Here is a 26993-nt window from a genome sequence, read left to right on the forward strand (position 1 = left end):
TGATACCTGTTAAAATTCAGGCCACTGAGCTATTCTATTGAAGCAAATTGAGATGATGTTATTGAAGGCATCTCACCTGTAGCTGTCAAAGTGACAAGACCCTGCCCTTAGCACCTGTCTGCCTTTATTCCTGGATTTACCCAGCTTGTCTACAATTCAGACAAAAGACCCTCTGTCGATAAACCACCCTCTCTAATTTCAACGCTCTTGATGACTGCACACTTTTATCCTGGTTTAGTTTAACACACCTGAATTAAAACTATACCTTTTTTTTGTTTGTTTTTAACCGAATCAGTTTTGCTTTTCCTCCACATAAGCCATATTTCTTTTTCTTGGGAACCTCCACAGAAATGCTCACAGATGGTGAGTAGCTGATTAGAGTAATCCCAGTTGAAGGGTCGGCCATCCTGGTTGTGTAGTGGTCGATGGGGGAGAACCTGTTGCTTTGTTAAAAATCCTCTTAGAATTTGGGTCATGTGACCCCTTTGTGGGCTACAGGATGTGTATGGAGACTTGTGGGCATTCACAAGCTGGATGGAGACAGTCACACTTCTGCCTAGATAAAAAACGTACTTAGTGAGAGATTGTATTAATGGTTTCATGTTTACAATACGTACAGATTTAAATGCAGTGATTTGCACTGGATATCCTTCTATCACTACACTCTCTGTCTCATGTTCACTCATTAAGACCAAAATCTGGATGTACTGTAACCTCTTTACACATCATCATGCCCCTCTACAATCACACCGTGAAAGAGGCCTGGGCACAGGACAGGTATGTCAACATGACCACACAGAACTTCGCAAATGTGTCATCCAAACATTTTTTGTATTAGTGTTTGTATCAGTGTTGGATCTCCTCATCATGTCTGCCATCAGTCCTACCTGAGGCCTTGTGGTTTTCTGAATGGCTGTTACTGCTTCATCGCAGCCACTTTCTGCTGTTACTAGCCAAGTGGTGCTAAACCAATAAGTGTCACGGGGAAGCTTTACTTGCTGCTGTCGGGCAGACATACTTAGGCCCACTTCCCATCGCCGGTGTGACCTGTTACTGTAGGAATGACACTTTGTAGCACAGAGTTCAGTGGGGCATTGGGAACGGAAGCTTTGGCACTGCTGGCTGCCAAAAAATGGACACTATGCTTGAACTAGAATGGATGGATGGATAGTTACTGTGATAGGGCCGTACTCTAACTCTTCAGTGAGGGTGCTTTATTGTAATGGTATAGATGCATGTTGAAAATAACCGTGTTTACTGTAAATACACGGGTATGTAAAAGTATGTAATAGACAACAGATGAAACAAAGATAAACAGGTGATGACGAAGGCCTGTAAGGGGTTGAATAATAATGTATGTCTTTTTTATTTTTTTTAATTTTTTTTTTTTTTTGCCCAGTGTCCAGGTTACAAACGAAACAATTCAGTCATTAATCAAGTAGTCAACAGAAAATTAATCAGCAATTTTTTGTTGCAATACATTCATTGTTTTAAGCAAAACTGGCCAAAATTCACAGATTCCAGCATCTCAAATGTAAATATTTGCTGCTTTCTTTGTCCTCCTTAGTATTAAATTAAATATTGTTGTCAGGTGCATAAAATCAAGCACTAATAATATGTCAACAGTGGCTGTACTATTACATTGTTAACACCAGATGGTTTACAAATGAATCAAGAAAATATTTGCCAGTTAATGATAATGAGAATAATGAGTGGTCACAGCCCTATTCCCGATCACACATGTAAAAGCAAGTGATTCAGATCATATTCTACATTGCAAATTAATGCCTTTCTTTTACTGCAGGTACCGCTGTACTGCAGTATTTTGTTGACACCAGAATGACACAGTTATAATAAAACTTGTAATTACGGTCATGTGACCAATATCATTGCATTTCATCACTAACATGTTGATAACTGTTTTTCCCTCAGTAGTCAAGAGGATGAGGATTCTGCTTCAGCCCCACAGCTACAAGTTCAGGTAAATCTTTTATTAAAATTTAAATAAAAAAAAAAAATCTATTCATCTATTGAAACTAGAAATGGTGACCAAAGATGTAAACCATAAGCTCCTGACCCTGCTGGCAGTCTGACCCACAGTACAAAAGGTGTGAAGGAAAGACAAAATGACAAACATCCTGTGTCGGCTATGCTGAAGCTTGCATGAAAATCCCAGACACAATCACAAGGACCTCCACAGGTCTGCGGACAGTGGACACATGCCATAAACAAGTCCTCTCCCTCCTCCCAAGCCTTTGTTGGTTTCTCCCGTTGACGTGTTTCTACAGAGCAGATGGCTTTACACATAAATCCTATTAACAACTTTCTGCTGATGGAGAGTCACTGAGGACAGGGCTTTCTCACTCTTTCATTATCTCTGCTCAGAAGCCTGCTTTTTTATTTTCTAACCTCTAAAGAGAAGCAACAGTAGAGCTGAAGTCAGAGGCCATGTCTGCGGAGAAGGTAAAAGGGTCGGGCTGTTGTTTTGTGGATTTTTTTTAATAGACTTTCAAATATGATGTGATGAGATGTAGCTGTGATGTGTGTGATGACATGCAGTGCTATTTGGATATAGACCATAAGGGATGAAAGTTATTCTAATTCGAGACAAATAACACTTGTACCATTATCATAATATTTACAGTTGGACTGCACAGACAAATTTGACAGTTGTGGTGCAATGCAGCCAGGAGACATTTTTCAGTCTGTATGTGCCTTGTGTTTGATTTGTGATGTTGAATACTTCAGTTATTTAAATCTGAATTAAAGACATTTAGAACAACGATTATGTAAAAAGTAATCTCTGACCCACATGTGAGGTAACTGCTCTGTATACGCTGTCTGCAGGGGAAGTATTTCATTAGAGTAAAATCCATCTGAGACAATATTTTAAAACTGGCCATGTAAAACTACACAACATATGTTGATTGATGATGTGCAAGTTAACGGGTCTGCCAAGCACAGTATCTGCAAAAGCACGGAAAAGGGATTGAAGTGGCAGTCAGTAATCCAGCTATCCAAACCACTTATAGTTACACTCTGGTGATGTCCAAACCAAGTGCAACATTTCCTATCTTACTGCCTCATGTATTTGCTTTTAGTAGTACCATATGTATCAGCTATTAATCTGTTTTTGTTTTACTTATAGTCAAGCAGATGTTGCATCATTAAATACAGTATGAGTATTTGTTCTTTTAACCCAACATTAAAGGTGATTATTAAATCACAATTTCCTAAATCTGTATCCTAAATCCAAATCCTTAGTGAATTGCAGTAATTATGCAACATCTGTGTCAGCTCAATCAGAATTTATGAAACAAAATGTATAAACGTCTCTGGGAGAGTTTCAGATATTATTTAAAAACAAGTGCTTTGATCAAAGTAATAACCAAGTATTTAAAAATGCTCTATGGCATTAGCAAGACAAAATTGTTTTCCTGAGATTTTTCTAAAAGTTGTGAGTACACTGGAGAGAAATACACAAAACATTGTTGGTGAAGACCCGAAATTCTAATGTTTAAACTAGCCTTTGTCAGAAGTTGAAAACTATAACAGACAAATATTGGCTGGAGTGTGAAATTACATTTGACAGATTTAATACATTACAAAATGATCAAATCTGCTGCCATAACTCTGAGTTGTAGATAGACCTCCATGGATGCAGGATCTACATCTAATAGGATTACCTTTATTGTCTCCGTTGGCCGCAATCACACTGACCTCCTTCTTTGTGACTCAGGTCAGTGACAAGAAGTTCCTGTCACTGGTTTCAGACTCCTCACACTTAGGAAATGCTTTCCTGTTCTATTCATTAACATGGGTATATTATGGTTTAAAAATCTTCCAATAGACAAATGCATGTAAGGACACATTGTGTGGGAGGACTGAAGGTCAGAGGTTCGAGCCCCCTTTGGACTTTACCTTAAGCTTGTGTCTAGACGGCCAAGATGGAAGCTGATATTGCAGGTGGTGAACAGCAAAATGAAGAGTTATGAAGATTTATATTTTGACAGAATATGCACAAAATACAGCTTATTTTATTTACAGAACAACAGACAGAGTCAATTAAATTTTCTATTTCTTTTTCTATAATGTTCTCAGTGGTTGACACGTATTAGTTTTCTAAAATAATTGGCTTGCCATGTCGCGTCCTCTTAATATGTGTGATGTAAAGTGTGTTTGTGATTTGCTGTGATTTGTTTTAAGTTTCTCAGTACTCAGGAGGAGGCTTGAGCAAGTTACATAAAATAGTTATAAAACTTGTTTTGCATGTGTTTAAAAAAATACTAATAGATTATCTAATTCTAGAAAATGCAGATTCATGTGCATAATGTCGTCGTGCTCAGGTCATGCTGTGTTGCTTCATTCACTTCCTGTGTCTGTATCTTGCTGCACTGTTGTAGGGATATTATTTATAAAATTCAAAGGGGAACACATCCTGATTTAAGAATTCTAACATATTATTTCCATGGCCTGGAAAAGTTTAATCAGTATTTGTGAACTTAAGCTAATCTTTCTCAAAACCAGAAACCAGAGAGGAAAGTCTCAAACTTGTGATGTCATCAAGTATAAAGTCTGGAGCTGCTCCATAGACAATGAATGGGAGCCCAATTTTGTGCATCCACAGAAAGTTTGTTTCTTTTTTAATTTCCCGAATTAGGTTTATTCTATTGTAGTGTTCCTAGTTTTGAAACAGAAAGTGTTCCCATATACTCAGAACATTCCCCTGGGTGCTCTCAGTGTCATCTAGAGCATCATTCCCAAGTCATTGTCTGAAGAACAGTTACAGATTTTACACCTGATGACATCAAAAATTTGAGTTTTAGCACTCTAGTTTTTCAATTTGGGAAAGTTCTTCATGTTTATGTGTTAATATAATATCTATTAATTTTGACAATGGGTAATGTGAACCATTAAACATAAAATGACACATTTTATTTTTACACTAGAACAATAATATTAATAGCTGTAGAAGCAGTAACAGTACAGTTCTTCTAAATCTTTTTTCCTTTCTGCTCCTTGCCCCCCTTCGTATCTGACGTTGTAATGGTGAGTTACTGTTATTGATTAAAATGTTTAAATGCTGCTGTTTTTAATAATTGTTCCAAGGTTATTTTTTTTCTGTCTCCCAGTTTACATTTTGTCGAGTCTTTGCCATCTTTTCTCTGCTCTCCTGTCACCTCTAATTTGTCTTGTATCTTTAAGAAAATCCATAGAAGACAAAAAAGAAAAAGGAGGAAACAAATGGCACAACAGAAGCCAAGCTGAATGCAAAAGAGGCCAAGCCCAAAAAAACAAAGACCAAGAAAAGTGTAGATCTATCCGAAGATGAGAATCCTGCCATACAAAGTGAGGAACTTTAAAGACACTATGTTGTTTTAACCATTTCCTACAAAGAAAGCAGATAACAAACTGAGATTTTGCATTTTTCTCTATCTCTACTGTGATGTAACCACATTGGTTACACTGCTGTTTCCTTATCGACATTTCAGATGGAAAGAAGGTGAAGAAAAAGAAACCAGAAAAAGATAAAGAAGAACCTGAGAAGGAAAAAGAAAAGGAGAAAGAGCCAAAAAAGAAAACCAAAAGTGCTCCAAAAAAGAAGAAAGGTACACCACCAGTTGAATGTTAACACTTGGGGTCTGAGGACTTAAAGCTATACTGTGCAGGAATTGTCAGCCACTAGCCACTTTTACACTGCCTGCTCAAGGCGGGAGTATCACGCCATTATACCCCCTTGCCGTGCTATATATGAGGTATGATTGTAAAATGTGGGAACAGAGTGGTCTTGCCTTTGAGCCACGAGAGGAGGTAGTAACAGCGCCAAAATGGTGCTGTATAAACTGGACAGTCGGCAGGACGATACCATGGGCAGGACGGGTGTGACATTTTGATGCTGTGTTACATGTGTAACCCACTGCAGGGGATTTAAAATGTAGCTGTTAGCAGTTAGTGGCTAACTCAATGAAGTAGAATGGCATAAATGTCCGCAAATTGGTTCACTGCTCGCCAGCAAAAGTGAAAGCCAGCTCCAGATTCATTCTCATTTTGAAACTAGCTTTGTCTGCTTGCTTTTTCACCTGTATTTGTGTTTTTTCTGCGCTCTATCCACTGCTTTCGTAGCCTTCTCATGGATGCTTGCTGCTACTACCCGATAGCTACTTTTTATAAAGTCCCCTCAACTGAGTGCCGTTGTATACTTCCCATACATAGCATGATTGGGGGAAAACAAGAAAATACAGGTTGAGGGCAGAGTCTGCAGATAAATACACCGCCACACACTTGTAGTGGGTCATTTGTGATAAATGAGAAGGATTACTTCTGTATGAGTCTATACAGTGTTCTTTTAGTAAAATCCTGCATAGTGTACCTTTATTCTTAATTAAATGTCTTAAAAATAAATTCTTGTATTGAATGTACAAACAAAAGTCTATTGAATATGTTTCTTTACAGATTCAGGCTCAGATAACGATGATGATGACGATGATGAAGACACCCCCAAAAAGAAGACTAAGAAGAAGACAACAAGGGACAGTTCTCCATCTGCAACCACCAAAGAAAAGAAGTCTAAATCTAAAGGTATGACAAGAAGCAGGAACACGGTTTTCTGAAGACATTAACAGTGTAATCCAAACAACAGTTATGGGACCAGACTGTTAAGAGGATTAAATTATTTTATTGTGTAATGGTGAGTAAATGGAAACACTGACTTGGTACTAGAGGGAACAAAACACAGCAATCTAGTGAGTAGCTTCCACTTAATTTATCAACTGTGGAAAATGTCATTAAAACTGTTGTGGTCAATTCCTGACAATTGTCTTTTTAGGTCTACTTGCAATGTACAGTTAAGAATGGAAATGTTTAGCCAGACTCCTCTGTAGCCTTTTGTAGGACTTTGACTTTGCAGGAGGTCTGGAGAAAATGATGTCAGTCACTTAAAGTTTGTTTATTTATTGTGTGGAACATATTCTTAGTTAGTACAGCCCTAATTAGAAAACAATAATCAGTCAACAAGCAACAAACTTACGAAGCTAGAGAACTGAAATAAAATAGAGATGTGGGGCCATGATGTTTTCCATGGCGGGCTGCCTATTTTTAGCCATGCTAATGACATGGCTTTCGGGATGGCAATGATGGTTGGTTGGTTGTTTCTCCACTTTGGTCCAGACTGAAATATCTATTGGACAGATTACCATGAAATTTAGCGCAGACATTCATGGTTATTATAGGATGTATCCTACGGACTCTGGTGATCCCTGACCTCTCCTGTAGCGCCACCATGAGGTTGATATTTGTGGTTTTGTCGACTATTGGATGGGTAGGCATGAAATTGGATACACAGACATCTATTTGCGTTGATGGAAAAACCTGGAAAGTCATGGAATTTCACTAGTTTTCTGGGAAAGTCATTGAATTAGTGAAATCGTTGAAAGTTTTGGAAAAGTCATGGAATTTTGTTGTGTAATGAATTAGATTGTTACAGTAATCTACCTATGCTTTGCTCCACTACTACTTTATACTGTACTGTATTTTTAAGATGGAACAGTATTGATGTTATGCATTGCGGATGGTCGTGGACATTTTATTAAGGGTCCTTGAAAAGTAATGGAAGCTTTTGAAATTTTGTCCATGGAAATGTGTGAGAACCTATGTCCATATCAAATACCATCCGCCTCAGCTTTGTTTAGTGCTTATCACTTGGTGTTAGTGATTAGTGAATTGAGATTGTGAAAATACTAAACTTTATACCGGCTAAACATCAGCTTTGTCATTTTCAGTATGTTAGTATGCTAATGTTAGCATTTAGCTCCAAGCACTGCTGTTCCTAGCTTAACAGAGCTGCTAGCATGGTACCAGTCTAGTCCTGAAATATTCCTCCAGTGCATCAGAACAACAAGTCATGGTGGGGGGCAGCTTTTGATGTGTCTATCTCATTATTCCTTCGACTTTGCTATAGGCTAATCAAGTGAGTATTACCACAGACATTTAGCTTTAAATTGAGTTATTTATCACTTTCAGATTTAATTAGTGTATGAAATAGCCCAGAGTGTTGCTGCTCTTTTCCATTATTGTGGTTGGATCATGTCCCGAGCTTCTGCCTCAGAGCTGAACTTCACCTTCCTCCACCTCAGATCAGCTGTCAGTCATTTCAGGAATACCTGCTCCAACTTGTGTTTGTGGCTCCATGCTCCTCCTGTAAAGTAAAAGAAAGCTTGGTGCCCTGTTTATGTTAACCATAGAGATGGATTTAATCATATCAGTTGCCTACTTTATGGTCACTATGGCAGTATGTTACTACTGTAGCCAGCTGCGTTTACAGTTTTCATGTTTGTGAATTCAGAATTTTATTTTATTGCAATGTATTTTAAGTGTAGAAAAGTAATACTGAAAATATATTTTCTGAAAAACATTTACAAAACGTTTGTAAGAGTTCAAAGCTTGATTATAAAAGTTTGAGTTAAATTGACATTTCACTGGATTGGATTCGCACACTATTCATTAATTCTGTCTACGTTTGCAACATTAGAAATCAGTTTTCATTATACAGTGTATCACTGTTGGTACTATTCATAGAAATAGAATAAGAGTAGAACAGACATTGAAGTGTTTGCTGTGGTCATTTGACTGATTTAAAAGGAAATGGCGATTGTTGTTGCTTGTTGTGGTGACACATATCGGTGGGGCTGCTAAGTGTGTCACACTCACTAGCTTGATAACTCTGTTTTGGCCTACTGGACACACTAGGCCTGTGTCTGTCTCTTGTTGATGCTCATCATGTAGCCTGAGCCTATAATCACGTTCATAATCAGTTATTCATTGCCTGCGTGTCCTGGTGTGTTGCCGAGCCCACGGTCAAAACTCAACTAATATCTCACCGACATCTGACGTTGGAGACATGGATAACATCGGCAAACATGAGCAAAGATTGTGATCACAGAATTTGATGACTTACCAATAACAATATGAAGCAGCTAAACCCAGCAATCCTCAATTCCTCTCTAGCAGCAAGTCAATTGAGACAGTGCACAAGAGATGTCTTCATACTATTCTCCACTGCTCGTTTATGGTCATTGCTACAGAACCTCACCTCTGTGAGCTCTCAACTTGCTGCAAGTCGGTTCACACAGAGTTAGCCCTCTACAGCGGTCCCAGTTCTTTGCAATGGCAGTGGTACACATAAAAATGGCCACTGCTATGAACATCCTGCTGTGTTGATTTGACTGTTCTTTCTACTCTAATTCTGTTTCTATGGTTCTATCTAATTAATACGTTGAACCACAAAGCTTTTGGTTAAGCGACTACATAATGGAGCATTTAGCCGCTAAAGGGCCAGATATTTTATATTAGACCAAACCAGGGCTAAAATGAGAGTCAGTATTGGACTTACATTCATCAGGTGGTCAGAAACATGATTCCAAATTATTAATGACGCTCCATATCTGCTGGATGTGTTCAAAGGTAACCAAAGGTGGTTTCAGGTATAGCAGGTTGAATTTAATTCTGCAGTTATTTATCCCTTGCATTCTCCCTCATATATGCATTTATAACAGATTGTCGCTGTCAACTAGTTAATGTTTAGACAAACCAGTCAAAGCCATTTTTACCATTGACTAGACACACCAGTCTTAAGGACTCACCTAAGCAGATTTCAAACCACGTGCTTTCACTTCCTAAAGTCCATTAATGCCAAAACTGTACAGGGAGCACAGACGGCTTTGAGCAGTAATCAGTCAGCAAGTCGAGATTTGAGTTCATGTTGGGACAGATTTGTCATTGTGGAACACGTTTTTAGAGCGAGGTAATCAGGGTTTTGAGGATACGAGACTCTAGCCACTAGATCTGAACGAGGAATTTTGCATCCTTTGCCTTGATATCTTCCAAGTTATGCACTCTCATTTTGTATCCTTTGCATGTAACTGACACTGAAAGCAGAGCAGATATCTACATGTGATGTCAGACTATCTCCCAGTGTGCATCATCAGCTTTTACCTTGGTATATAGACCCAAACATAGTCTGAGCAGCAAAGCATAGGTGGGTTCTGCTAAAGTTCTGCAGTGTCAGGAATTTGAAGAAACAGTGAGAGCAAATTTCAGACTGAGTGAGCACACACAAAATCAGGGTTGCATGCTCGAAATTTGTTCTTCACTCACAAGTCTGTCCCAGCCTAAATTCTTGCTTGTTGAATGATTACAGTTTGGATTTGTTTTTCCACCGTCTAAGTCACAAAGGAATTTCCTTTGAATTTGCCTTTGAAAAAAAGATTGATTAAATTCCTTAGTTTATGGTCACATGATTTTCCATGTTTGGTATCACATTCAAGGACAGATAAGATTTTTTTAAACTTCACTTGTTTGTCATTTCTCAGAGGACAAAGATTCTGATGGAAAAGAAAAAAAGTCCAAGTCAAAGGAGAAGGAGAAGGACAAGAAGAAAGAACCGGCCTCCATGTTCCAGATAAATGGAGAAAAAGACTCAAAAAGCAAGAAGAAAGGTGATTACATTTTAATAAACTGTCACAGTTTAAAACTGTACTGTTTATCCATTGAACCTCTTTTATTGCAAATAAGACCTCACATCCTAGCTGACATTAAACTGTGTTGTTATTGCTTGATAAGAGTTTTTACAGAATTATGAAAGTCAACTGAAAATTTTTACACCTGTCTCCTGAGCAGCTGCCAAATCAGACAGTGATGACAGTGAAGAGGAGACAAAGTCGACCAAATCAAAGAAGAAATCCACCTCCAGTTCAGCATCCATGTTCCAAACATCAGGAGACAAGGACAAGAAGACAAAAAAGAAAGGCAGGTTTACCAGTAATGCGGGATTTATACTTTTGTGTCGTATCAATGCCATACATATACCATAGGGTCTGCACAGATTGTAGAGTCTATGCCGTACCCTACGCCGTAGCCTGATGTGCATCTCCCCCGAAGTGTAACTATGCATCACGGCGATGCAGACCACCTGTCTATTTTTTTAAGCTAAAACTATTTCCCTCAGTGGAGACGAAGCTTTTGTGTGAGGACAATGGGGCCTTCACAAAAACAGCATTTTAAGTCTTGTGCATGATTTGTCCTTTGGGGATTTATACTTCAGGATTTATACTGGCGTCATATGAGCAGATGAAAAATCTGCTTGTCGCTAGGCTAATTTATACAATGTAAAACGCCATAGGCTTGAGCTAATAATGTTAGCATCTTATATTTGTTTGGAAAACATGTTTAGTATAAGACAGTTGTTTTGTCGGTGAACCATGTGAGTTGTAATGGAGCTGAATTTTGTAACAGTTGCCTTTGTTAAATGTTGCTGTTGTTCCTGGTTTCATATGAGTTGAGAAAAGTCTGCTAGTCACCAGGCTAATTTATCCAATGTAAAATGCCATAGGCTAAAAACATTAGCATGTTGTATTTGTGGGGAAAATGTGCTTTGTCTGTGAATGCTGTGAGTTATAGTGAAGCTGATTTGTGTACTTGGGTTTGAAATTGTCTCTATTTAGCCATGTTTAATGTGTGTGTTGAATCAACTAAACTTTACAGCACTTGAAACCTTGCCGCCCACTAGTGTTTCAGAGGTGTAACTGCAGAGTGACACAGACACGCCACCGCATAAGTATAAATGCTCACAAAGGCGTAGGCTACGGCGCACGGTCTGCCACACAAATATAAATTCCCCTTTATCCTCCTTTTGAGTCACTGACAAGTATCGGACCATTTCTGTTGCATATTTCAGCAAAGGCAGAAGAGAGTGATGACTCTGACTCTGAGAAAGAAGAAAAATCAAAGAAGAAAAAGGGCAAAGGAAAGAAGAAAAAAGTATGTCAAATCTCACAGTTCACCCATAAATAAAAAAAGACAGTTCAGTCATTTAATGTCACACAGGCAAGCCAACATTTGTAATGTGAGTATGACAAATTAAATATGAACTTATTTATGCTTCTTCACCAGGAGAGATCTCCATCACCTCAGATTGAGTTTGACGACTTGGAGAATTTTGTGATGTCGCCGGCTCCGCAGGGCGTGACTGTTAAATGCAGAGTGACTCGAGACCAGAGAGGGATGGACAAGAGCCTCTACCCTCTGTATTACCTTCACCTCGACAACGAAAAGAAGGTCAGGGATTTCTCTGGATTGCTTTTGCAAATAAGTAAATGAGTAGTCCTTGTGTACATTTAGGGGTTTGTGTATATTAGATTGCCCACTTTTTTTTAAATATAACAGGACTGTGTCTTTTTTTTCTGTAGACATTCCTGTTGGCTGGGAGGAAAAGAAAGAAATGCACAACTTCAAATTACCTCATCTCCATTGATGCCACAGATTTGTCGAGAGGTGGAGAGAATTTTGTTGGAAAGCTGAGGTACGCTGCCAAATCAATCATTCATGCATTCAAAAGCAGCACACAAACTGTGTAATATGAGCCAAGGTTTTTGTTTTGTTACTGAGTTTTTAATTCTGTAATACACTGTCTAGATCCAATTTAATGGGGACTAAGTTCACTGTGTTTGACAACGCTCTGAATCCAGAGAGAGCTCTTCCTGACATGTCTAATGCACGGCAGGAGCTAGCAGGCATCATTTATGTAAGTCATGAGACAGCTGCATTGCATTTCATGAATTACTTTTTAGGGTACATTTGATTTAAAAACAAAAGTGGTAACATTTATTTCTGGCATCAGGAAACAAATGTCCTAGGGATGAAAGGACCCAGAAGGATGACAGTTGTCATTCCAGGAATGGACAAGGACAACGATCGGGTAGCTTTCCGACCAAGAAATGTAAGATCTTATTTTTCTTTATTCTGCTTATTCTGCTCTTTTTATGTTCTCAAGGCAATAAAAATAAAATACTTAACAGACAAGGTCACCAGGTTGTTAGGAAACAAAGTGTAAAAGTGTGTAATCAGGATTATCAAGGAGACACCTCCAACTGTGGATATTTTGACTTTTGATTCATGTGCGTGAAACCATCAGATGACTAATTTGCAAAATCAGTCATGCACACTGTCAACAAATTATATCCATACTGCTCACAGCTTGAGCTATGATACTTTGTTTGTTATGATAGCAACACAAGGTCAACTTGTAAAATCATATTACACTTTGTTGGTATTTTTCCAGACTTATGCTTGTTTATTTCTTCGCAGGAATGTGACGGCTTGTTGATAAGGCACCAGAATAGAAGGATGGAAAATCTGATCGAGCTTCACAACAAGACGCCTGTGTGGAACGAGGAAACAGCGTCTCATGTGCTCAATTTCAACGGCAGGGTCACTCAGGCCTCCATTAAGAACTTCCAGATAGTCCACAGCAAAGACGGTGAGTACTGTCCTCCACAAGTTTTTTATTTATCTATCTTTTTATCTATCTAGGAAGACAAACACTCCTAGTTCCCTGCATGACGAGTTGTTAAAATATTAATGGGTAACTTTGGTATTTTTCAACCTGGACCCTATCTTCCAACATTTTTGTGTCTAAGTGATTAATGGGAACAAACATTTTTGAATCTGGTCCTGTATTGAGCGAGAGCGCTGCAGTCGAAAGCAATGTCACCACTTGGGGCATTTGTGCACTGTTATTGAAGGGACCCTATGGAGGTAGATCTTTTTTTGTTAAGGAGGAAGATAATTTTTGTTTAAACAGAAAGGGACCCAAAATCACCATTGCCCAACCCACCAGAGTTTATTGACATAAATAGTAATTTTAGCATGTATAGAGCTGCATATTTTCAAATCTAACTGGCTGAATAAAGCATTTATTTAGATACAAAAACATGACAATAGAGTCCAGGTTGAAAAATACCAAATGTTACCCTTTAAACAGGGAAATACAAAGCAGGTTACTGCCATGTCACAAATTCATAAGGATTTAAAAACTTAAGGAAGACTGATTAGTTGGAAGAACTTTCAGAATCAGAAATACTTTATTGATCCCAAAAGGGAAATTATGATTTGTCACATTCACTCAGACCTAAAGAATAGAGAATCATGAGAAGTAAAAATAAGAATATGAAATTAAGTATGTAAATATAAAGCAGTAAAACAAAATGAAATAGAAATTAAATGTGCATTAAAATAAAATAAAATGTGCATTATGCTGCCATGTTTAACACTAGAACTATTAGGATATAAAGAATTTAAATATCAAAATAAAATATATATTGTCATTGTAAGAGTAAAAATGTAACTACAATATATACATCAGTAGAATTAGAATAAACATAAGAAATATGTACAGTTATGTACACTGTATGTCAAATTAATATATACAGTAAAGAGGTGAAAAATATTGCACAGTTGAATACTTGCACAGAATATTGTGGCAGTCTCTAGTTTTGTCTCGAAATGGTGAGATTTAAAATCTGTAAGTAGAGCACGAAAAAACATTTTCATAACATTTGGAGTCTCATAAGGACACAGATGAAAACATGTTCTATTTTTACTGTTGTTTACATAATGCTTGGATACAGTTTTAGATTACAAAACAAAACTGTTTTTACTGATCTAGAACAACACTTCTTCAAACCAAAAATTATTTCCTATGACAATAGGTTTTATTTAGAAACACCAGCATGCCTGAATTAGCTTATTACACTTGAAAGCTGCTAATTACATAATTCAGGAGAAAATTCTGACTTAGTTAGAAATAAATAAAATCCTGAAGGCTCCCAGGAAAAGAGGCTGTTGTTGTTTTCATGAAACAAAACTTAAATAACAAGAACCGGCCTCTATGAGTGCTCACCTTGATATTACAGCACAGGAAATTAGCATAATGTCATATATGTGCTGGTTGAAATTTTGCACAGACATTCATGTTCCCCAGAGGATGGAGCCTGCTGACTTGGGTGATCACCTGACTTGACCCCTGGCGCCACCATGACGTGGACATTTTTTACTTTTAGTGGAATATCCCATGAAATGACTGCCAATAAATGTGGTGCAGATACTCATTTTCCCTTCAAAATGAATTGTATTCACTTTGGTGATGCTTTGACTTTTTCTGTGATCGAAATCTGCTTACCTACCTACCTCCCTACCTACAGTACCTACCTACCTACCTACCTACAGTACCTAACTACCTACCTACTTACCTACCTACAGTACCTACCTACCTACCTACTTACCTACCTACAGTACCTACCTACCTACCTACTTACCTACCTACAGCACCTACCTACCTACCTACAGTACCTACCTAGCTACCTACCTACTTACCTACCTACAGTACCTACCTACCTACCTACAGTACCTACCTACCTACAGCACCTACCTACCTACAGTACCTACCTACCTACAGCACCTACCTACCTACAGCACCTACCTACCTGCGTATAGTACCTACATACCTACAGCACCTACCTACAGTACCTACCTACAGCACCTACCTACCTACCTACAGTACCTACCTACCTACAGCACCTACCTACCTACAGTACAGTACCTACCTACCTACCTACAGCACCTACCTACCTACCTACCTACCTACAGCACCTACCTACCTGCCTACAGTACCTACCTACCTACAGCACCTACCTACCTGCCTACAGTACCTACCTACCTACAGTACCTACCTACAGCACCTACCTACCTGCCTACAGTACCTACCTACAGCACCTACCTACCTGCCTACAGTACCTACCTACCTACTTACCTACCTTCCTATTTAAACTCTGACTTGCCTTTTTCAGTGGACTACATTGTGATGCAGTTTGGTCGAATAGCTGATGACATTTTCACGCTGGACTTCAACTACCCGATGTGTGCCGTGCAGGCCTTTGCCATCGCGCTCTCCAGCTTTGATGGCAAAATCGCCTGCGAATAACAGAAAGATCCTCAGTCGGCTACTCATACTGAAACCAGTCTGCAACACGCCTACACCCACATCACAACAACTCTTTGGACTTGCCTTTAACACTTCCTGTGATAGGCGGCAATAATGAATGATGGGCCCTTGATCGTGACAATACCTGCTGCTCTGGGCGTGTGATTCCCTTGGGAGTGAGAAACAAAATTGGTCTCATTTTATCATCTGATCTTATCCGGCAGGGCACAGGAGAGTCCTGGTTTTTGTCTCAGTGATTCAGAATGTCTGTGCATCACAGGAGGACACACATCACTTCTATGGACTTAAGTGACTGAAATGTTAAGGGTTTTTTAAGGGGATGATGGTACACCTTGACGATGAAGGATACCAACATCATTAAGAGATGTAATACTGTGTTATATTTTGGTTTTGCTGCGCTGTATTGTTTTACTGTGTGTTTAAAATAAGTCACAAATGTCTCGTGTCAGATGTGACTGTGAAATGCAGTCACATAAAAAATGAAGTCATGACGAGAATGTCTCATTTCGTGAGACAAAATTCAGGTTTTATTTGATGGGGTACACTCTGCCACACACTGGTATGCTCACAAAATAACGGATAGCTCAAACGATCAAGGAAAGTACTTCTATTTTGAGGTCAACAGGTATTAAGTCTAATAACAGCCTGCGTACACAACAGGCTGTCCATATTTTAGTGACTTTAAAAATAAGTTGCGGTTATAATGCATCATTAGAGTAAGCAATACAGACGTACAATATGTTGGAATAGAAGTGTCTTTAGTTTTAGTATGGTGTTAACGTGACGTTTTTCTCAGCCCATCTCAGATATGTAGGTCTGATTTGAGCTCCTGTAGGATTTTCTATCATGTGTTTCTGGTTCCAACACTTTGTTAAATTAATTTATTTTTCTGAACACTGCCTTTGTTGCATTTCTAGTGTTTGTATTAATTGCATTAGTCGTGTTAGTGTTTGTGTCTAGCTGCTGCAGAGGCACTGCAGATGGAATTAGCTTGCAGCTGACTCGGTATATCTCTAATCCTTGTGTGACATGATTGTTTTGTACATGGTTCCTGACAAATACATTTAATAAACTAAAGGAATTAATTTGATAAAGTCAATATTTATCTTATAAATACCTGTTTCTGTCAATCTTTTCTTGTTTCTCATGTACTAGCTTTAATGTCTGTAGCCCGATATGCTTAAATATTGCAATAATGCAGTAGAAATTAGTGGATTTTGGGAGTTCGGTAGCCGAAGTTCACAGTTTGATTCCAGCTGGGGACCTTTATTTTGCTCTCCTTGCATATCCTGTCTGTATCGTCACTCTCACGATCAAATAAAGACAAAAAAATAGCCTTAAAACAAAAGAAATTCATGGACTTCACAGACAGTCAGTGCTACACCGCCAATCCCTCTTTAAATCCCTGCACTTTGGGATTTGGTGATCTATTAGCACAGACATAAAATATGTTTAATGACAGTGTCACCTTGTGTGAGCCGCATTTGGCAGATAATCAGAAAGACTCCTAGTTGCAGGTTTTGAGAGACACCCACGCTGTAGCTCTCTGACATGTTGAGAGGAGAGCCTCGCTCAGGGTGAAAAACCTGTTTGTGGCGAGGGCCTTGAGAGTAAGTGAGAGGTGTGTATTCTGCCTGAACCTGCTCAGGCAGTTGTCCAGACTCGCAGATTAAATGAAGCCTGAAGCTGGCAGCTCTTCTGGACAGATGCTGCAAGGTGAGTTCTTCTTCCCTCATTGTCTTTTTTTTCTGTTACGTGACTTCCAGCCAAACAACTGCCAAGATTACTGTTGTCATTCTTAAATGCTAATTCAATAAGTGCATCTACGAGTGAGTCATGTTCACGCCATCTGCACGTTACAGCAGCTGTTTTAGTGTCTCAGAGGAGGATGAATTTATACTGTTGTAATGTTGCAACTATGCTGCTGACCAACAGAAGGAGCTGTTGCTGATGGACATGTGTTCACGTTTGTATTGTTTACAGTCATATACGCATTCTTAATTGTTAAAAGATCTTTATCTCCATGAATTGGCCCTTGGAGAAAGAGAAGGAGAAAAGCAGCACAAGACTCACCATTATTCCCTCTGAATTATTCACTGAAAACAATTATTGTCTACAACTATTGTCTGTACATGCAGTGTATTTATATGGTACTGGCAAGAACAGTATGATAAAGTGTGATTGACTCATCTTTTTTTGATTTATTGCAGGTTTTTTACACCTCATTTGGTAAATTACTAACTTCAAAGTATTCCTCTAACTACAGTTTTGATTTTCTATTTTAAAACATAAACTTACCATGTACATTTATAATTATTACAGGCTTTTTATATCACAGCAAAACTAGAATGCTGAGGTTTTTTTTAATATTTATGTTTAATATAAGAATCCTAAAAAAATCCCAGTATGGAGTCATACAGTCACACTAAAATTAGATAGATAGATAGATAGATAGATAGATACATAGATAGATAGATAGATAGATAGATAGAACTTTATTAATCCCAAACTGGGAAATTCTTCTGTTACAGCAGCAAATGATCAAACAGTATGTGGACAGTAATATACATGTAAATACGAGAACACAAAAACAGATCACAATAAAATATATAAGAATATAGAAATAGAAAAATATATAGAAAAATAAGTAGTACTAAAATGTTAAATATATAAGACAAATATACAGGAATAAAATAACAATATCAAAATTGCAGGAGTAAAAAAGAAGCTCAGTTCTATACTCAACATGGTGAGAAATGAGGTAGAGGGTGTAAAATATGTGCAAATTGCTAACAAGTGTGCAATTGGTTATGAATTACAGTGTCCTTAAGTAATACAGGTGAGTCACCTTTGTGACCGATGATTACTTTTAAAGTGCTTAATTATTAAGATATTTAAGCAGTCTTAATGATTTAAGATCACTTAAATTGTCACCAGGGAAATGTGTTGGACATAAAGACTGTCAAATAAAAATACATATTGCAGAAACAGACATTAAGTGAAGTCAAATACGTGCAGCACCGCCCCTCATTCCCCACTGACAGAGGGATGAAAGAGTTTTCATTCCTTTTAGGCACCTCCTCCTGTATGTAATAGAAACCTTGATGCGTCTGTGTTTGACCAATGTTGACTTTTGTTTTGACCTGCAGCAAAGCACTTCTTCAAATCTTAGAAAGTAATAAGTATGTGCACCCCAGATCACCTCTAAACTTACAATTTTGACCCTTTATTTACATTTAAATAGCTTTAAGGTTGGGAAAATTATGTTAAACCACACTGACAGAATCACGTTTATGTTCGTCATCAGTGTGTTCCAGTATTTTATTGAAGCTATAGGATGTTTACACTGAGTGTCTTTTTAATGCTGCATCACTTCATCAAATGTAAATACTTCAGAAGCCATGTAGCCGTAGAATCTGACTTAATTACCATTTAATTTTAGTTTTTTAATCACTGAGCACATCTGAGATGTGGGCGTAGATTTGGAGGCCTGTAACTTGGCTCGATGTCTTGTGCATCATTTTATCAGTGATGGAATAAAGATTTTCTAAGTCTATTTATTCAAGTACTGTATTTAAGTACACTTTTAAGGTAACTGTATTCACATTTAATGCTACTTTATACTTCAACTCCACATTTCAGAGGCAGATATTTTACTTTTTCAGCCACTATTTGACAGTTATGGCTACATTACTAATGTTTGACATAAAAGGTGTGGTGTTATTGATGGAAACTAGCCAGTAAAATGTAAAGTAGGTAAAATAACCTTCACCTTGATCAGCTACATGATAAAAATACAGCTAATACGCTTATGCATTAATAAAAAAAAAAATACAGTAATGTGATCTATATGATTATATAAAACTGCGAGGGACTATTCAGCATCAGTGCTCAAAGAATCCGCAGATAAAACTTTTACTTAAGGGAATATTTGAGTGCAAGACTTATGGTTGAAATTGAAAAATGTTAACACTGTTGTATTATTTATTCCTACTGTATTTAAGTAAAGAATCTCAGTACTTATTCGACCACTGCCTTTCATACACATTCCTCCAAATTCAGCCTGACATATTTGGTATGTTTGGAAACTGGGATCTCCATTATAATCTACAGTTTTAAACACTGTTTGGCTGCACAGTGTAAGAAGAGTGCAGTGATGAAAGTAACTAAGCCCATTTACTAGAGTACTCTAGTTAAGTACATTTTTCAAGGTACTTGAGTATTTATAATATTGTACGTTTTACTTCACATTTATCTGACTTTTGGTACTTCAAGAAAACTAAGATAACATAAGATAACTTTATTTGCCACTTGTACGCCTGCACGTAGTCTAGGAACATAGGAATTCTTGTGCAAAAAATACAGTCAAGACAAGTAATAAAGAGTAAAAAATAAAGTGCACCCAGCAAAGTATAATAAATAGGAAAGTAACAAAAGTTTGACTCTAAGAGCTCCCCACCGTTACACACAGGGGAGCGCCATCTTGAATTTGAGAGAAACATTTTTGTACTTTTACCAAAGTAAAATTTTGAATGCATGACTTTTACTTTTTTATAGTTTCCTTTTGTGTCGTGATACAGTTGGCAGGTGTAGTTTGGTAGAAAGAAAGTAGTTCCTACATGAAACTGCTCACAACAAGGTCTGTGGATTATCTTTAGTAACCGGGTCATGATTTCTGGAAAGAGACATTGCTGTTGAGTTTTCAGATGTATTTAATATAATTTAATTTAATTTTGTTTTATTTTATTTTGCTTTTTTAAAATTTATTTTTTAAATTTTATTTTATTTTTTATTATTTTGGTGCTTTTTGCACCACAAGGCATGTGCCATCTAGCTATATTATGTTAGAGAGAAGGCGGCCAATTTCTCTGCAACTCACACCAAAACAATATAGACTGATGAATAACACCACTGGTAAGAGTAAAAATATGTACATTTGATTTTGAGGGTGAACTGTCCCTTTAAGTAAAGATCTGAGTGCTTCCACCACTGGAAAAGTGTAAAAAAAAATGTAATAGAGTAAATTATAAATTGAATTAAAGAGTGAATAAAAATTAAATGTAAATTATATTTGTTGTTCTCACACCAAGAAATTCTGGAAGGACTAGTGCAGATTAATCATGGACCATATCTCTGAAGACTTTACATTATGATGAGGAAATGTGTCTGCAAGGTCCCAAAAAAAGAAGACAAACTTTTTTTTTCTATCATATATATATATATATATATATATATATATATATATTTAGAATGAATTATTATTGTAATTAATTAGCTATGAAACTGCTCTTTGATTAAGAACCTTGACATCTGTGGGTCTTTTTATATCTTTGTGAGGCATGTTGTAGTATGTCACTGTTATTGTTGTGTTTGTGTAACTGTACGCTGAGTCCTTTTCACAGTGTTGTTTAAATTAAGAATGATTAAAAAAAGTGTAAAATTCATGTCAGTATCAATATTTCAAAACTTCTCTTGTGTGCTTAGGTGATGCATTTAGTTATTTCCCAACCTCACACTGATATATTAGTGTGTGTGTGTGTATTGTCAGACTGGTTTCAGAGCAGGAAGCAACAGCTCAGCCTGCAGAGTTTTGGTGGGCGGAGCCTGCAGTTAAGTCCCGCCCCCCAGCCTGTTGATTGACGCGCACCACTGGCTCCTCCTTGCAAGTCTTTTTTTCCCTCCCCCTTCGTTTTCCAGTGTAGTGCGTTGATTTCATACCAAAGTCATACTTAACATTCCACTTATACTGTCAAACCTCTGAGAAATATTACGGAAAACAACAAGGCGCCAAATTATAAGAAACTAACTAAAGTGACCAGCTGTTCTCACTGAGGAGAAGAAGGTGACTGGCAGAATAAAAAAGGTAAGTTCTCCTCTAATGTTCCCTCTTTCTGTTTAGAGCCCTTTTTTGTGCCTGGCTGAGTTTTTTCATGCCGCTTGTCTCGGTGAAGTTTTCAGATCATTGTCATTTTTTACATTTTTCCGCGGAGCTCCCTGCGTTGGGAGGGAAGAAAACATTTGCAGATTGATAGTCTATTGTGTTTGACTTTCCCAGTGTGCAGGGATATCTTTGACAGGCTGTGTGCAATCATATTTCCACCGGTAGCCCCGCTCATTGACACACACTAATACTAAAAAAGAAAACACAAAGCTTGTGTTCTGACAGCACAGACGTGGGGGCCAATATGTTTGTTTTGTGTCTCGCACAGTTCATACCTGGATCATCACAACACTTGAAGCCTTGTTCGTCAGGAGGAATCCGACAGTTTTACCTACAGGTACAGAGAGAGAGACAAACAAAAACGATTTGGAGGAATACACAACTTCAGTCTGGTTTGGAGCTCCTGCATCCCCAAGGTAGGACGACTTCTTGATTTGTCAGTAGAGTTAGATGACGGGGAGTTCTCGTGTGCGCCACATAACACTACATATGAATTTATTAGACAAAGAAACATTTACAAAGAAATAAAAATATTGAGAAATAATCAGTTTCAACCAAGATTCAGCTTCATGTACTTTCTTTTTGCTTTTGTCTGGTAGTGACAGGATTTAAATTTGATAAATATATTTAAATTTTACTACTTTTTCATCACTTTTAAAGACAGAAATACTCGTTTAGACACTAATTTTACATATTGTACATTAGTTTTAGACTGGCAAACTAATTTTAAAACACATTCTCCAATCAAACTTTATTTATGAACACAATATAAAGTATAAAGCAGATTTACAAATATACAAACAATTGAAAAATATAAATTAAAGCCAGGATACAGGCTTGAAACCACCTCAGGAATTAAAAATAAGGATTTCTGTTGCATCATTGCCCTTAGTCCAACATTTAGAGGCCTCCTGTATTTATTTATTAGCTGATCACAAAAAAATCCTACATGAATTTTTTTTTAAATCTTTAACTTTTGTCAATTTATAAGAAATTCTGAAGCCATAAGAAATAAATGACAGACTCAACGCTGCCAAATAAATAACATTTATGTATAAAGACAAATCATGAGGCCCTTTGTTTTGATAAAAAGTACCTTGATTTTTTATTTAATTTCCAAAAACTAATGTTTTGCACGTAAATGGATATTTAAAATCTATTTTCTTTCTTTCTTTGTACTTCTTTCGTGCCAACAAACAGTGCATGCGATGATACTCTGCAAAGTCCCCCTAAGTACATAATTCATAGGTGAGGATTTGAGATGCATGGATATGTATGCCAGCTAATTGTATAATTATGTGAGCGCCACCTCAGGCTACACCTGCTCTGAGTTGTTGGTTCAGGCTCGGGTAACCTTCTTTTTTTTTAATGACATAGACAAATGTTTTGGCTGATTACAAAATGTTAAAAAAAACTCAGACATGTTAGTATTTGTACAGTCAGATGAGCTGCAGTGTTCAAATCACTGCCAGTCAACAGGTTTGGCTGAACAACAGAATGCAGTCTGTCAGGTTAGTCACAGCGAGCAGAATAACCTGTTGAGGTTTCTGTTCAGCTGCTGTCTGTCTCTTACTGTTTGCTTTTTACCTGATATTTTCACAGTGTTTATTTTACATGTGTTTGAAATATTTTCACCAAGTTTGTGGGGAAATCTGCGCCGAGGGAGCAGTTTTCACAGCTCTGTCTTTAATCCATATGGCTGCGAGTGTGAATACGACAGGCTTTTTGGTGAGGTTTTTGAAGGCTGGCGGTTTGACTTCATGCCACAATCTGTCGATGCAACACTGATAAAGAGGACAATCAGATATCTCCCTTTTCCCGTTGGCCATGTTAGGTCACAGTCGAGAGGCGAAATCCACAGTTTGAGCCCCTTTTCAAGAACCGCTTTCTATCAACATGTGGAAGTGATGTTCTGAAATGAAACGAGCAACCAGCACAACCAAACAATGTGTCCTTGGTAAATGAGACACGCCAAAATGCCTAATAATAGATTTTGATGCTGATGGGTAAATCTGGAAAGGATTAGGCATTCTGCTGCTCCGACAGATTCCCTTTCATTGTTTTCATGCAGCATGAATGCATCAGGCCTCCTAATGCTCAATGTGGTCTTTTTTCCCCTTCCTTGAACATACTTTATGTTTCTCAGCCGTTGTGGATTTAGCATGTATGCTGTGTGTGAGAGTTAAATGCGAAGGGAAAGTTTTACAGCTTCGCCCATGTCATGGAGGTCAATTAGATTACTTGGGGTAATATCCCCTTAAAGTGGCTGTTTTCTCTCTTTTAACTCCCCAGCTGTGTTCCTCCGGGCCGTTTATCGGAAGGAAGAGTTAATGAGCATGTGTTCTCTCCATGAGGGTGAAAAAAAATCTGTTATCCCCTCTGTGGTGTTTTTGATTTTTGAAACATATGTTTAGTCAGAGGCTGCAGGTATCTCAAATGTGGCGCTCTGCTGATTCCAGCGCCGAAGTGTATCATCTTTTCTTTGCTCTGGCAGAGTGTTCACCCGGGCGTGGGTCTGTTGACCGTTTGTCAGCAGCAGCTTCACCCGTTTGTGTCAAACCCACAGAAGGACGGCTAATGAGCTTTTGCCCATTTGTGCAGACGTTGGTTGCTTTTTAGCACCATACCCACAAGTGCTCGTCCAAATGGTGGACACTTGCCCCTCTGTCAACCCAGAATCTGAACAAATACCACTTATGTCTGCGTGGTGAGCACACAGAGGGCCTTAGAGAGAAAAGCCTGCAGCACTCAGCAGAAAGGGCATTAATGACAATCTGGAATACAATATGCAGTCTGACGCTAACTCGCAGCGGTTGGGTTAAAGAGTGCAGTTGTGTCGATGAAGAGCATATTGTGCTTTGAGCTATTTATTACAGAGATACAACAAAAGTGCCAATCAAATATATCTTCAAACTTATTGCTTCACTCCCAAAGTCCCCAGCAACGCAATTTATCAACATTGCATTGGCGTTAATGCACTGCACATGTTTACATATCCTCCAAACCATGAGGTTTTAACAGATAAGCTTTCTGGCCTCCTATTCGGACCGCTCAGGGGAGGAGCCGGGGAGTGGTCTAGAACAGTGTAGTCTTTGTGTCAGCTGTCCCCAAGTTGCTAAACGTTTTAGTTGTTCTTTCTCTGGCGACCAACTGTTAGGAGTGATGTTCCACACAAATGTACTCTGAAGAGGAAGAGCGCAGAAAAGAAAAGTCTGTGCCAGCGTCTGTGGCTCCTCCAGCCTCATTATAGATAACATGAGGCTCACTGAGCCCGTCTGGTGTTTCAGAGACGTGTGTGTGTGTGTGTGTGTGTGTGTGTGTGTGTGTGTGTGTGTGAGGGCCTGTGTGTCGCGCTGGAGCTCCAGTGACCCAAGGGCACTCATGTGAAACCCCTTTAATCCCTCTGCTCAGAGTGTTTTGGGTTGGGGGATGATCTTCTCCTGCAGCAGTTATTCAGTTTGGTTGCTCCTAATATAAAACAACACAGGTTTCCGAGTGATTTTAAAGGTGATAGGGCCTGTTGGAGCATATGCAACAAGTTTCCTGTCTGCTCCAGTCTTTTCTAATGTCTAATCATCGTTTTTCCTTGTGAAAATCCCCCTATATGGCCCTGATCAAAGCTACGACTGCTTTTAATGCCTTGTTCCACGATTTATATGGTTAGCTGAGTTATTGACTGGTGCATTCTACTGCAAAGTTATGCATGTCTTAAAGGTTTCACAGATTATGGCTTCTAACCGCTCCCCTCACCACAAAATGACCAATTCAGGCTAGAATGGCTTCTCCGCTGCGTTCTCTGGAAAATTTCCGATTAAAATGCTGATTCAGGCTGTTAAAAAAAAAAAAAAAAAAAAAAAAAAAAAAGGAAAAGAAAAGCATTCTGGCGCACTGGCTCCGTTTTGTCAGTCTTTCCCTCTTCAGCTGGATTCAGACTTGATTCTCTGAAAGTGTGACAATTCAAGGTGGACCACATAGCCTGCAGTGTTAAAATAGAACAATGAATGAATGAATCGGGCCTTATGTTCAGGCTCCAGCTCGACGTGTGATACTCATTTAACCGCCTGAGTCGCTCAGTGACTCATTTAGGAAAGCAGTAACCTCCTCTTACCTCAGAGCGAGGGAGCCTGTTTCCACGCGGTGAGATTGGTTTACAAGAAAACAACAAATAAGAATCAGTCGCGGTGAGTTTCGTGGTGTAAGTGTTTGAAAAATGTCCGTCAGATTCTTCCAGCTCAGATCGCTTTCACACATTTTCATTCTTGCGTGCAGGACGCTACTCCGAACATTATTGTTTTTCTTGGGCATGCAGCTGGTATCAAACTGCAAATGTTTGACTTGACAAGGGGAGCATGTGGTGTGTGTTCATGTGTGTGTGTGCATTTGTCTCAACTTTTCCCTCTGCCTCTCTTTGTGCCTTCTTGCCGTGTGAGCTGTTGGCTGTCCAGCCCTCCTCTCACTCAGCTCTGATTGTTTCCTGAGCGCCGTGCCAGATAGGAAGTAGGAGGAAGTTATTGGAGGAGCTGGAGAGAATTTATTAGGGCCAAACACAGACACTGGAAGGAGAGGGGAGGGTGGTGACTCTGATTTTTTTTTTTGGGAGATGGGGCTCATGCTTTCATAAGTAGACGGAGGCAGCGGTGTCGGCTGCAAACTTTGAAGAGACAGGCCGACACTTTAGCAAGCTTATCACCTTTAATTTCTTAGAAGCAGCAATTTGGTGAAACGTGCATGTGTGCGTTTCTCTGTGTCAGGAGGAATAAAGCAGCGCCTCCAGTTCTTGTCAGAGAGCAGCTTTCCTGGCCACAAACCTAAAATGTTTTCTTTATCTGTAATCTGACCTTAGAGAGCAGCTGCTCCTTCTGCCACCAAGTCCTGTTGTTTCCCCTGTCAAGTGTGTGTTTGTGTGGCTGTTGGTGTGTGTTGGAGGGGGTCTCACTGTGACATCTGTGAGCACCCCTCAACATTAACAAGACGTGTGGAGGAGTTTGTGGCCGTGGATTTGTTACTGTGTATAAATGTTAAGTTCAGTGGAGGTGTGTTTAACTCTCAGCTAAGCAGGGGGGCTTTCGGCTGCCAGCAGGGGTCTGTTCTTTGCCAACAAGTGTCCCGACTCGAGCAGCAGCTTAACAAAGGCTGCATTTTTAAAGACAGGAACAAATCCTGTAGTGTATTGGTTAACAAACAGATGGAGGTACTGTACATACATTATGCCAGTAG

The 26993-nt window shown here is 38.6% G+C and overlaps 2 protein-coding genes across 12 annotated transcripts in view; both read left to right on the forward strand.

The window, feature by feature from the left end:
* Positions 1–539: 539 nt before the first annotated feature.
* Positions 540–16934, forward strand: LOC117256540 (tubby-related protein 3-like). 3 transcript variants are annotated; one of them, XM_078170132.1, is made up of 14 exons: positions 540–777; positions 1933–1981; positions 5217–5349; positions 5493–5609; positions 6454–6579; positions 10368–10493; positions 10675–10803; positions 11732–11814; positions 11947–12111; positions 12243–12355; positions 12469–12577; positions 12674–12772; positions 13141–13312; positions 15681–16934. In XM_078170132.1, the coding sequence occupies exons 1-14, from the start codon at positions 731–733 to the stop codon at positions 15812–15814; spliced, it is 1602 nt and encodes a 533-aa protein (XP_078026258.1). In that variant the 5' UTR covers positions 540–730; the 3' UTR covers positions 15815–16934. The 3 variants fall into 3 exon arrangements, with proteins under 3 accessions (XP_078026258.1, XP_033481894.2, XP_078026261.1); XM_033626003.2 differs by lacking the exons at positions 540–777; positions 1933–1981 and adding an exon at positions 2111–2463; XM_078170135.1 differs by lacking the exons at positions 540–777; positions 1933–1981 and adding an exon at positions 2111–2463 and having other exon boundaries at positions 5220–5349.
* A 4590-nt stretch (positions 16935–21524) lies between these two features.
* tead3b (TEA domain family member 3 b) overlaps positions 21525–26993 on the forward strand; it is a 43007-nt gene continuing 37538 nt past the window's right edge. For 5 of the 9 annotated variants that reach the window (XM_033626744.2, XM_033626746.2, XM_033626747.2 and 2 more), the window contains exons 1-2: positions 21526–21698; positions 22045–22192. The gene's annotated coding sequence lies outside the window, so the exon portion shown is untranslated. Of the gene's footprint in view, positions 21699–22044; positions 22193–25255; positions 25958–26993 lie in introns of those variants that run through there. The other 4 variants (XM_033626742.2, XM_033626743.2, XM_033626745.2 and 1 more) reach the window with 2 other exon arrangements.

Source organism: Epinephelus lanceolatus, chromosome 1 (genome assembly GCF_041903045.1).
Source record: "Epinephelus lanceolatus isolate andai-2023 chromosome 1, ASM4190304v1, whole genome shotgun sequence".
Classification (NCBI taxonomy): Eukaryota; Metazoa; Chordata; class Actinopteri; order Perciformes; family Serranidae; genus Epinephelus; species Epinephelus lanceolatus.

Coding starts and splice junctions, on each gene's coding strand:
- LOC117256540 (XM_078170132.1), top strand. CDS start 731: ATGCCCCTCTACAATCACACCGTGAAAGAGGCCTGGGCACAGGACAG. Junction 10,804..11,731: donor CAAGAAGACAAAAAAGAAAG/GCAGGTTTACCA, acceptor TGCATATTTCAG/CAAAGGCAGAAGAGAGTGAT. Junction 11,815..11,946: donor GCAAAGGAAAGAAGAAAAAA/GTATGTCAAATC, acceptor CTTCTTCACCAG/GAGAGATCTCCATCACCTCA.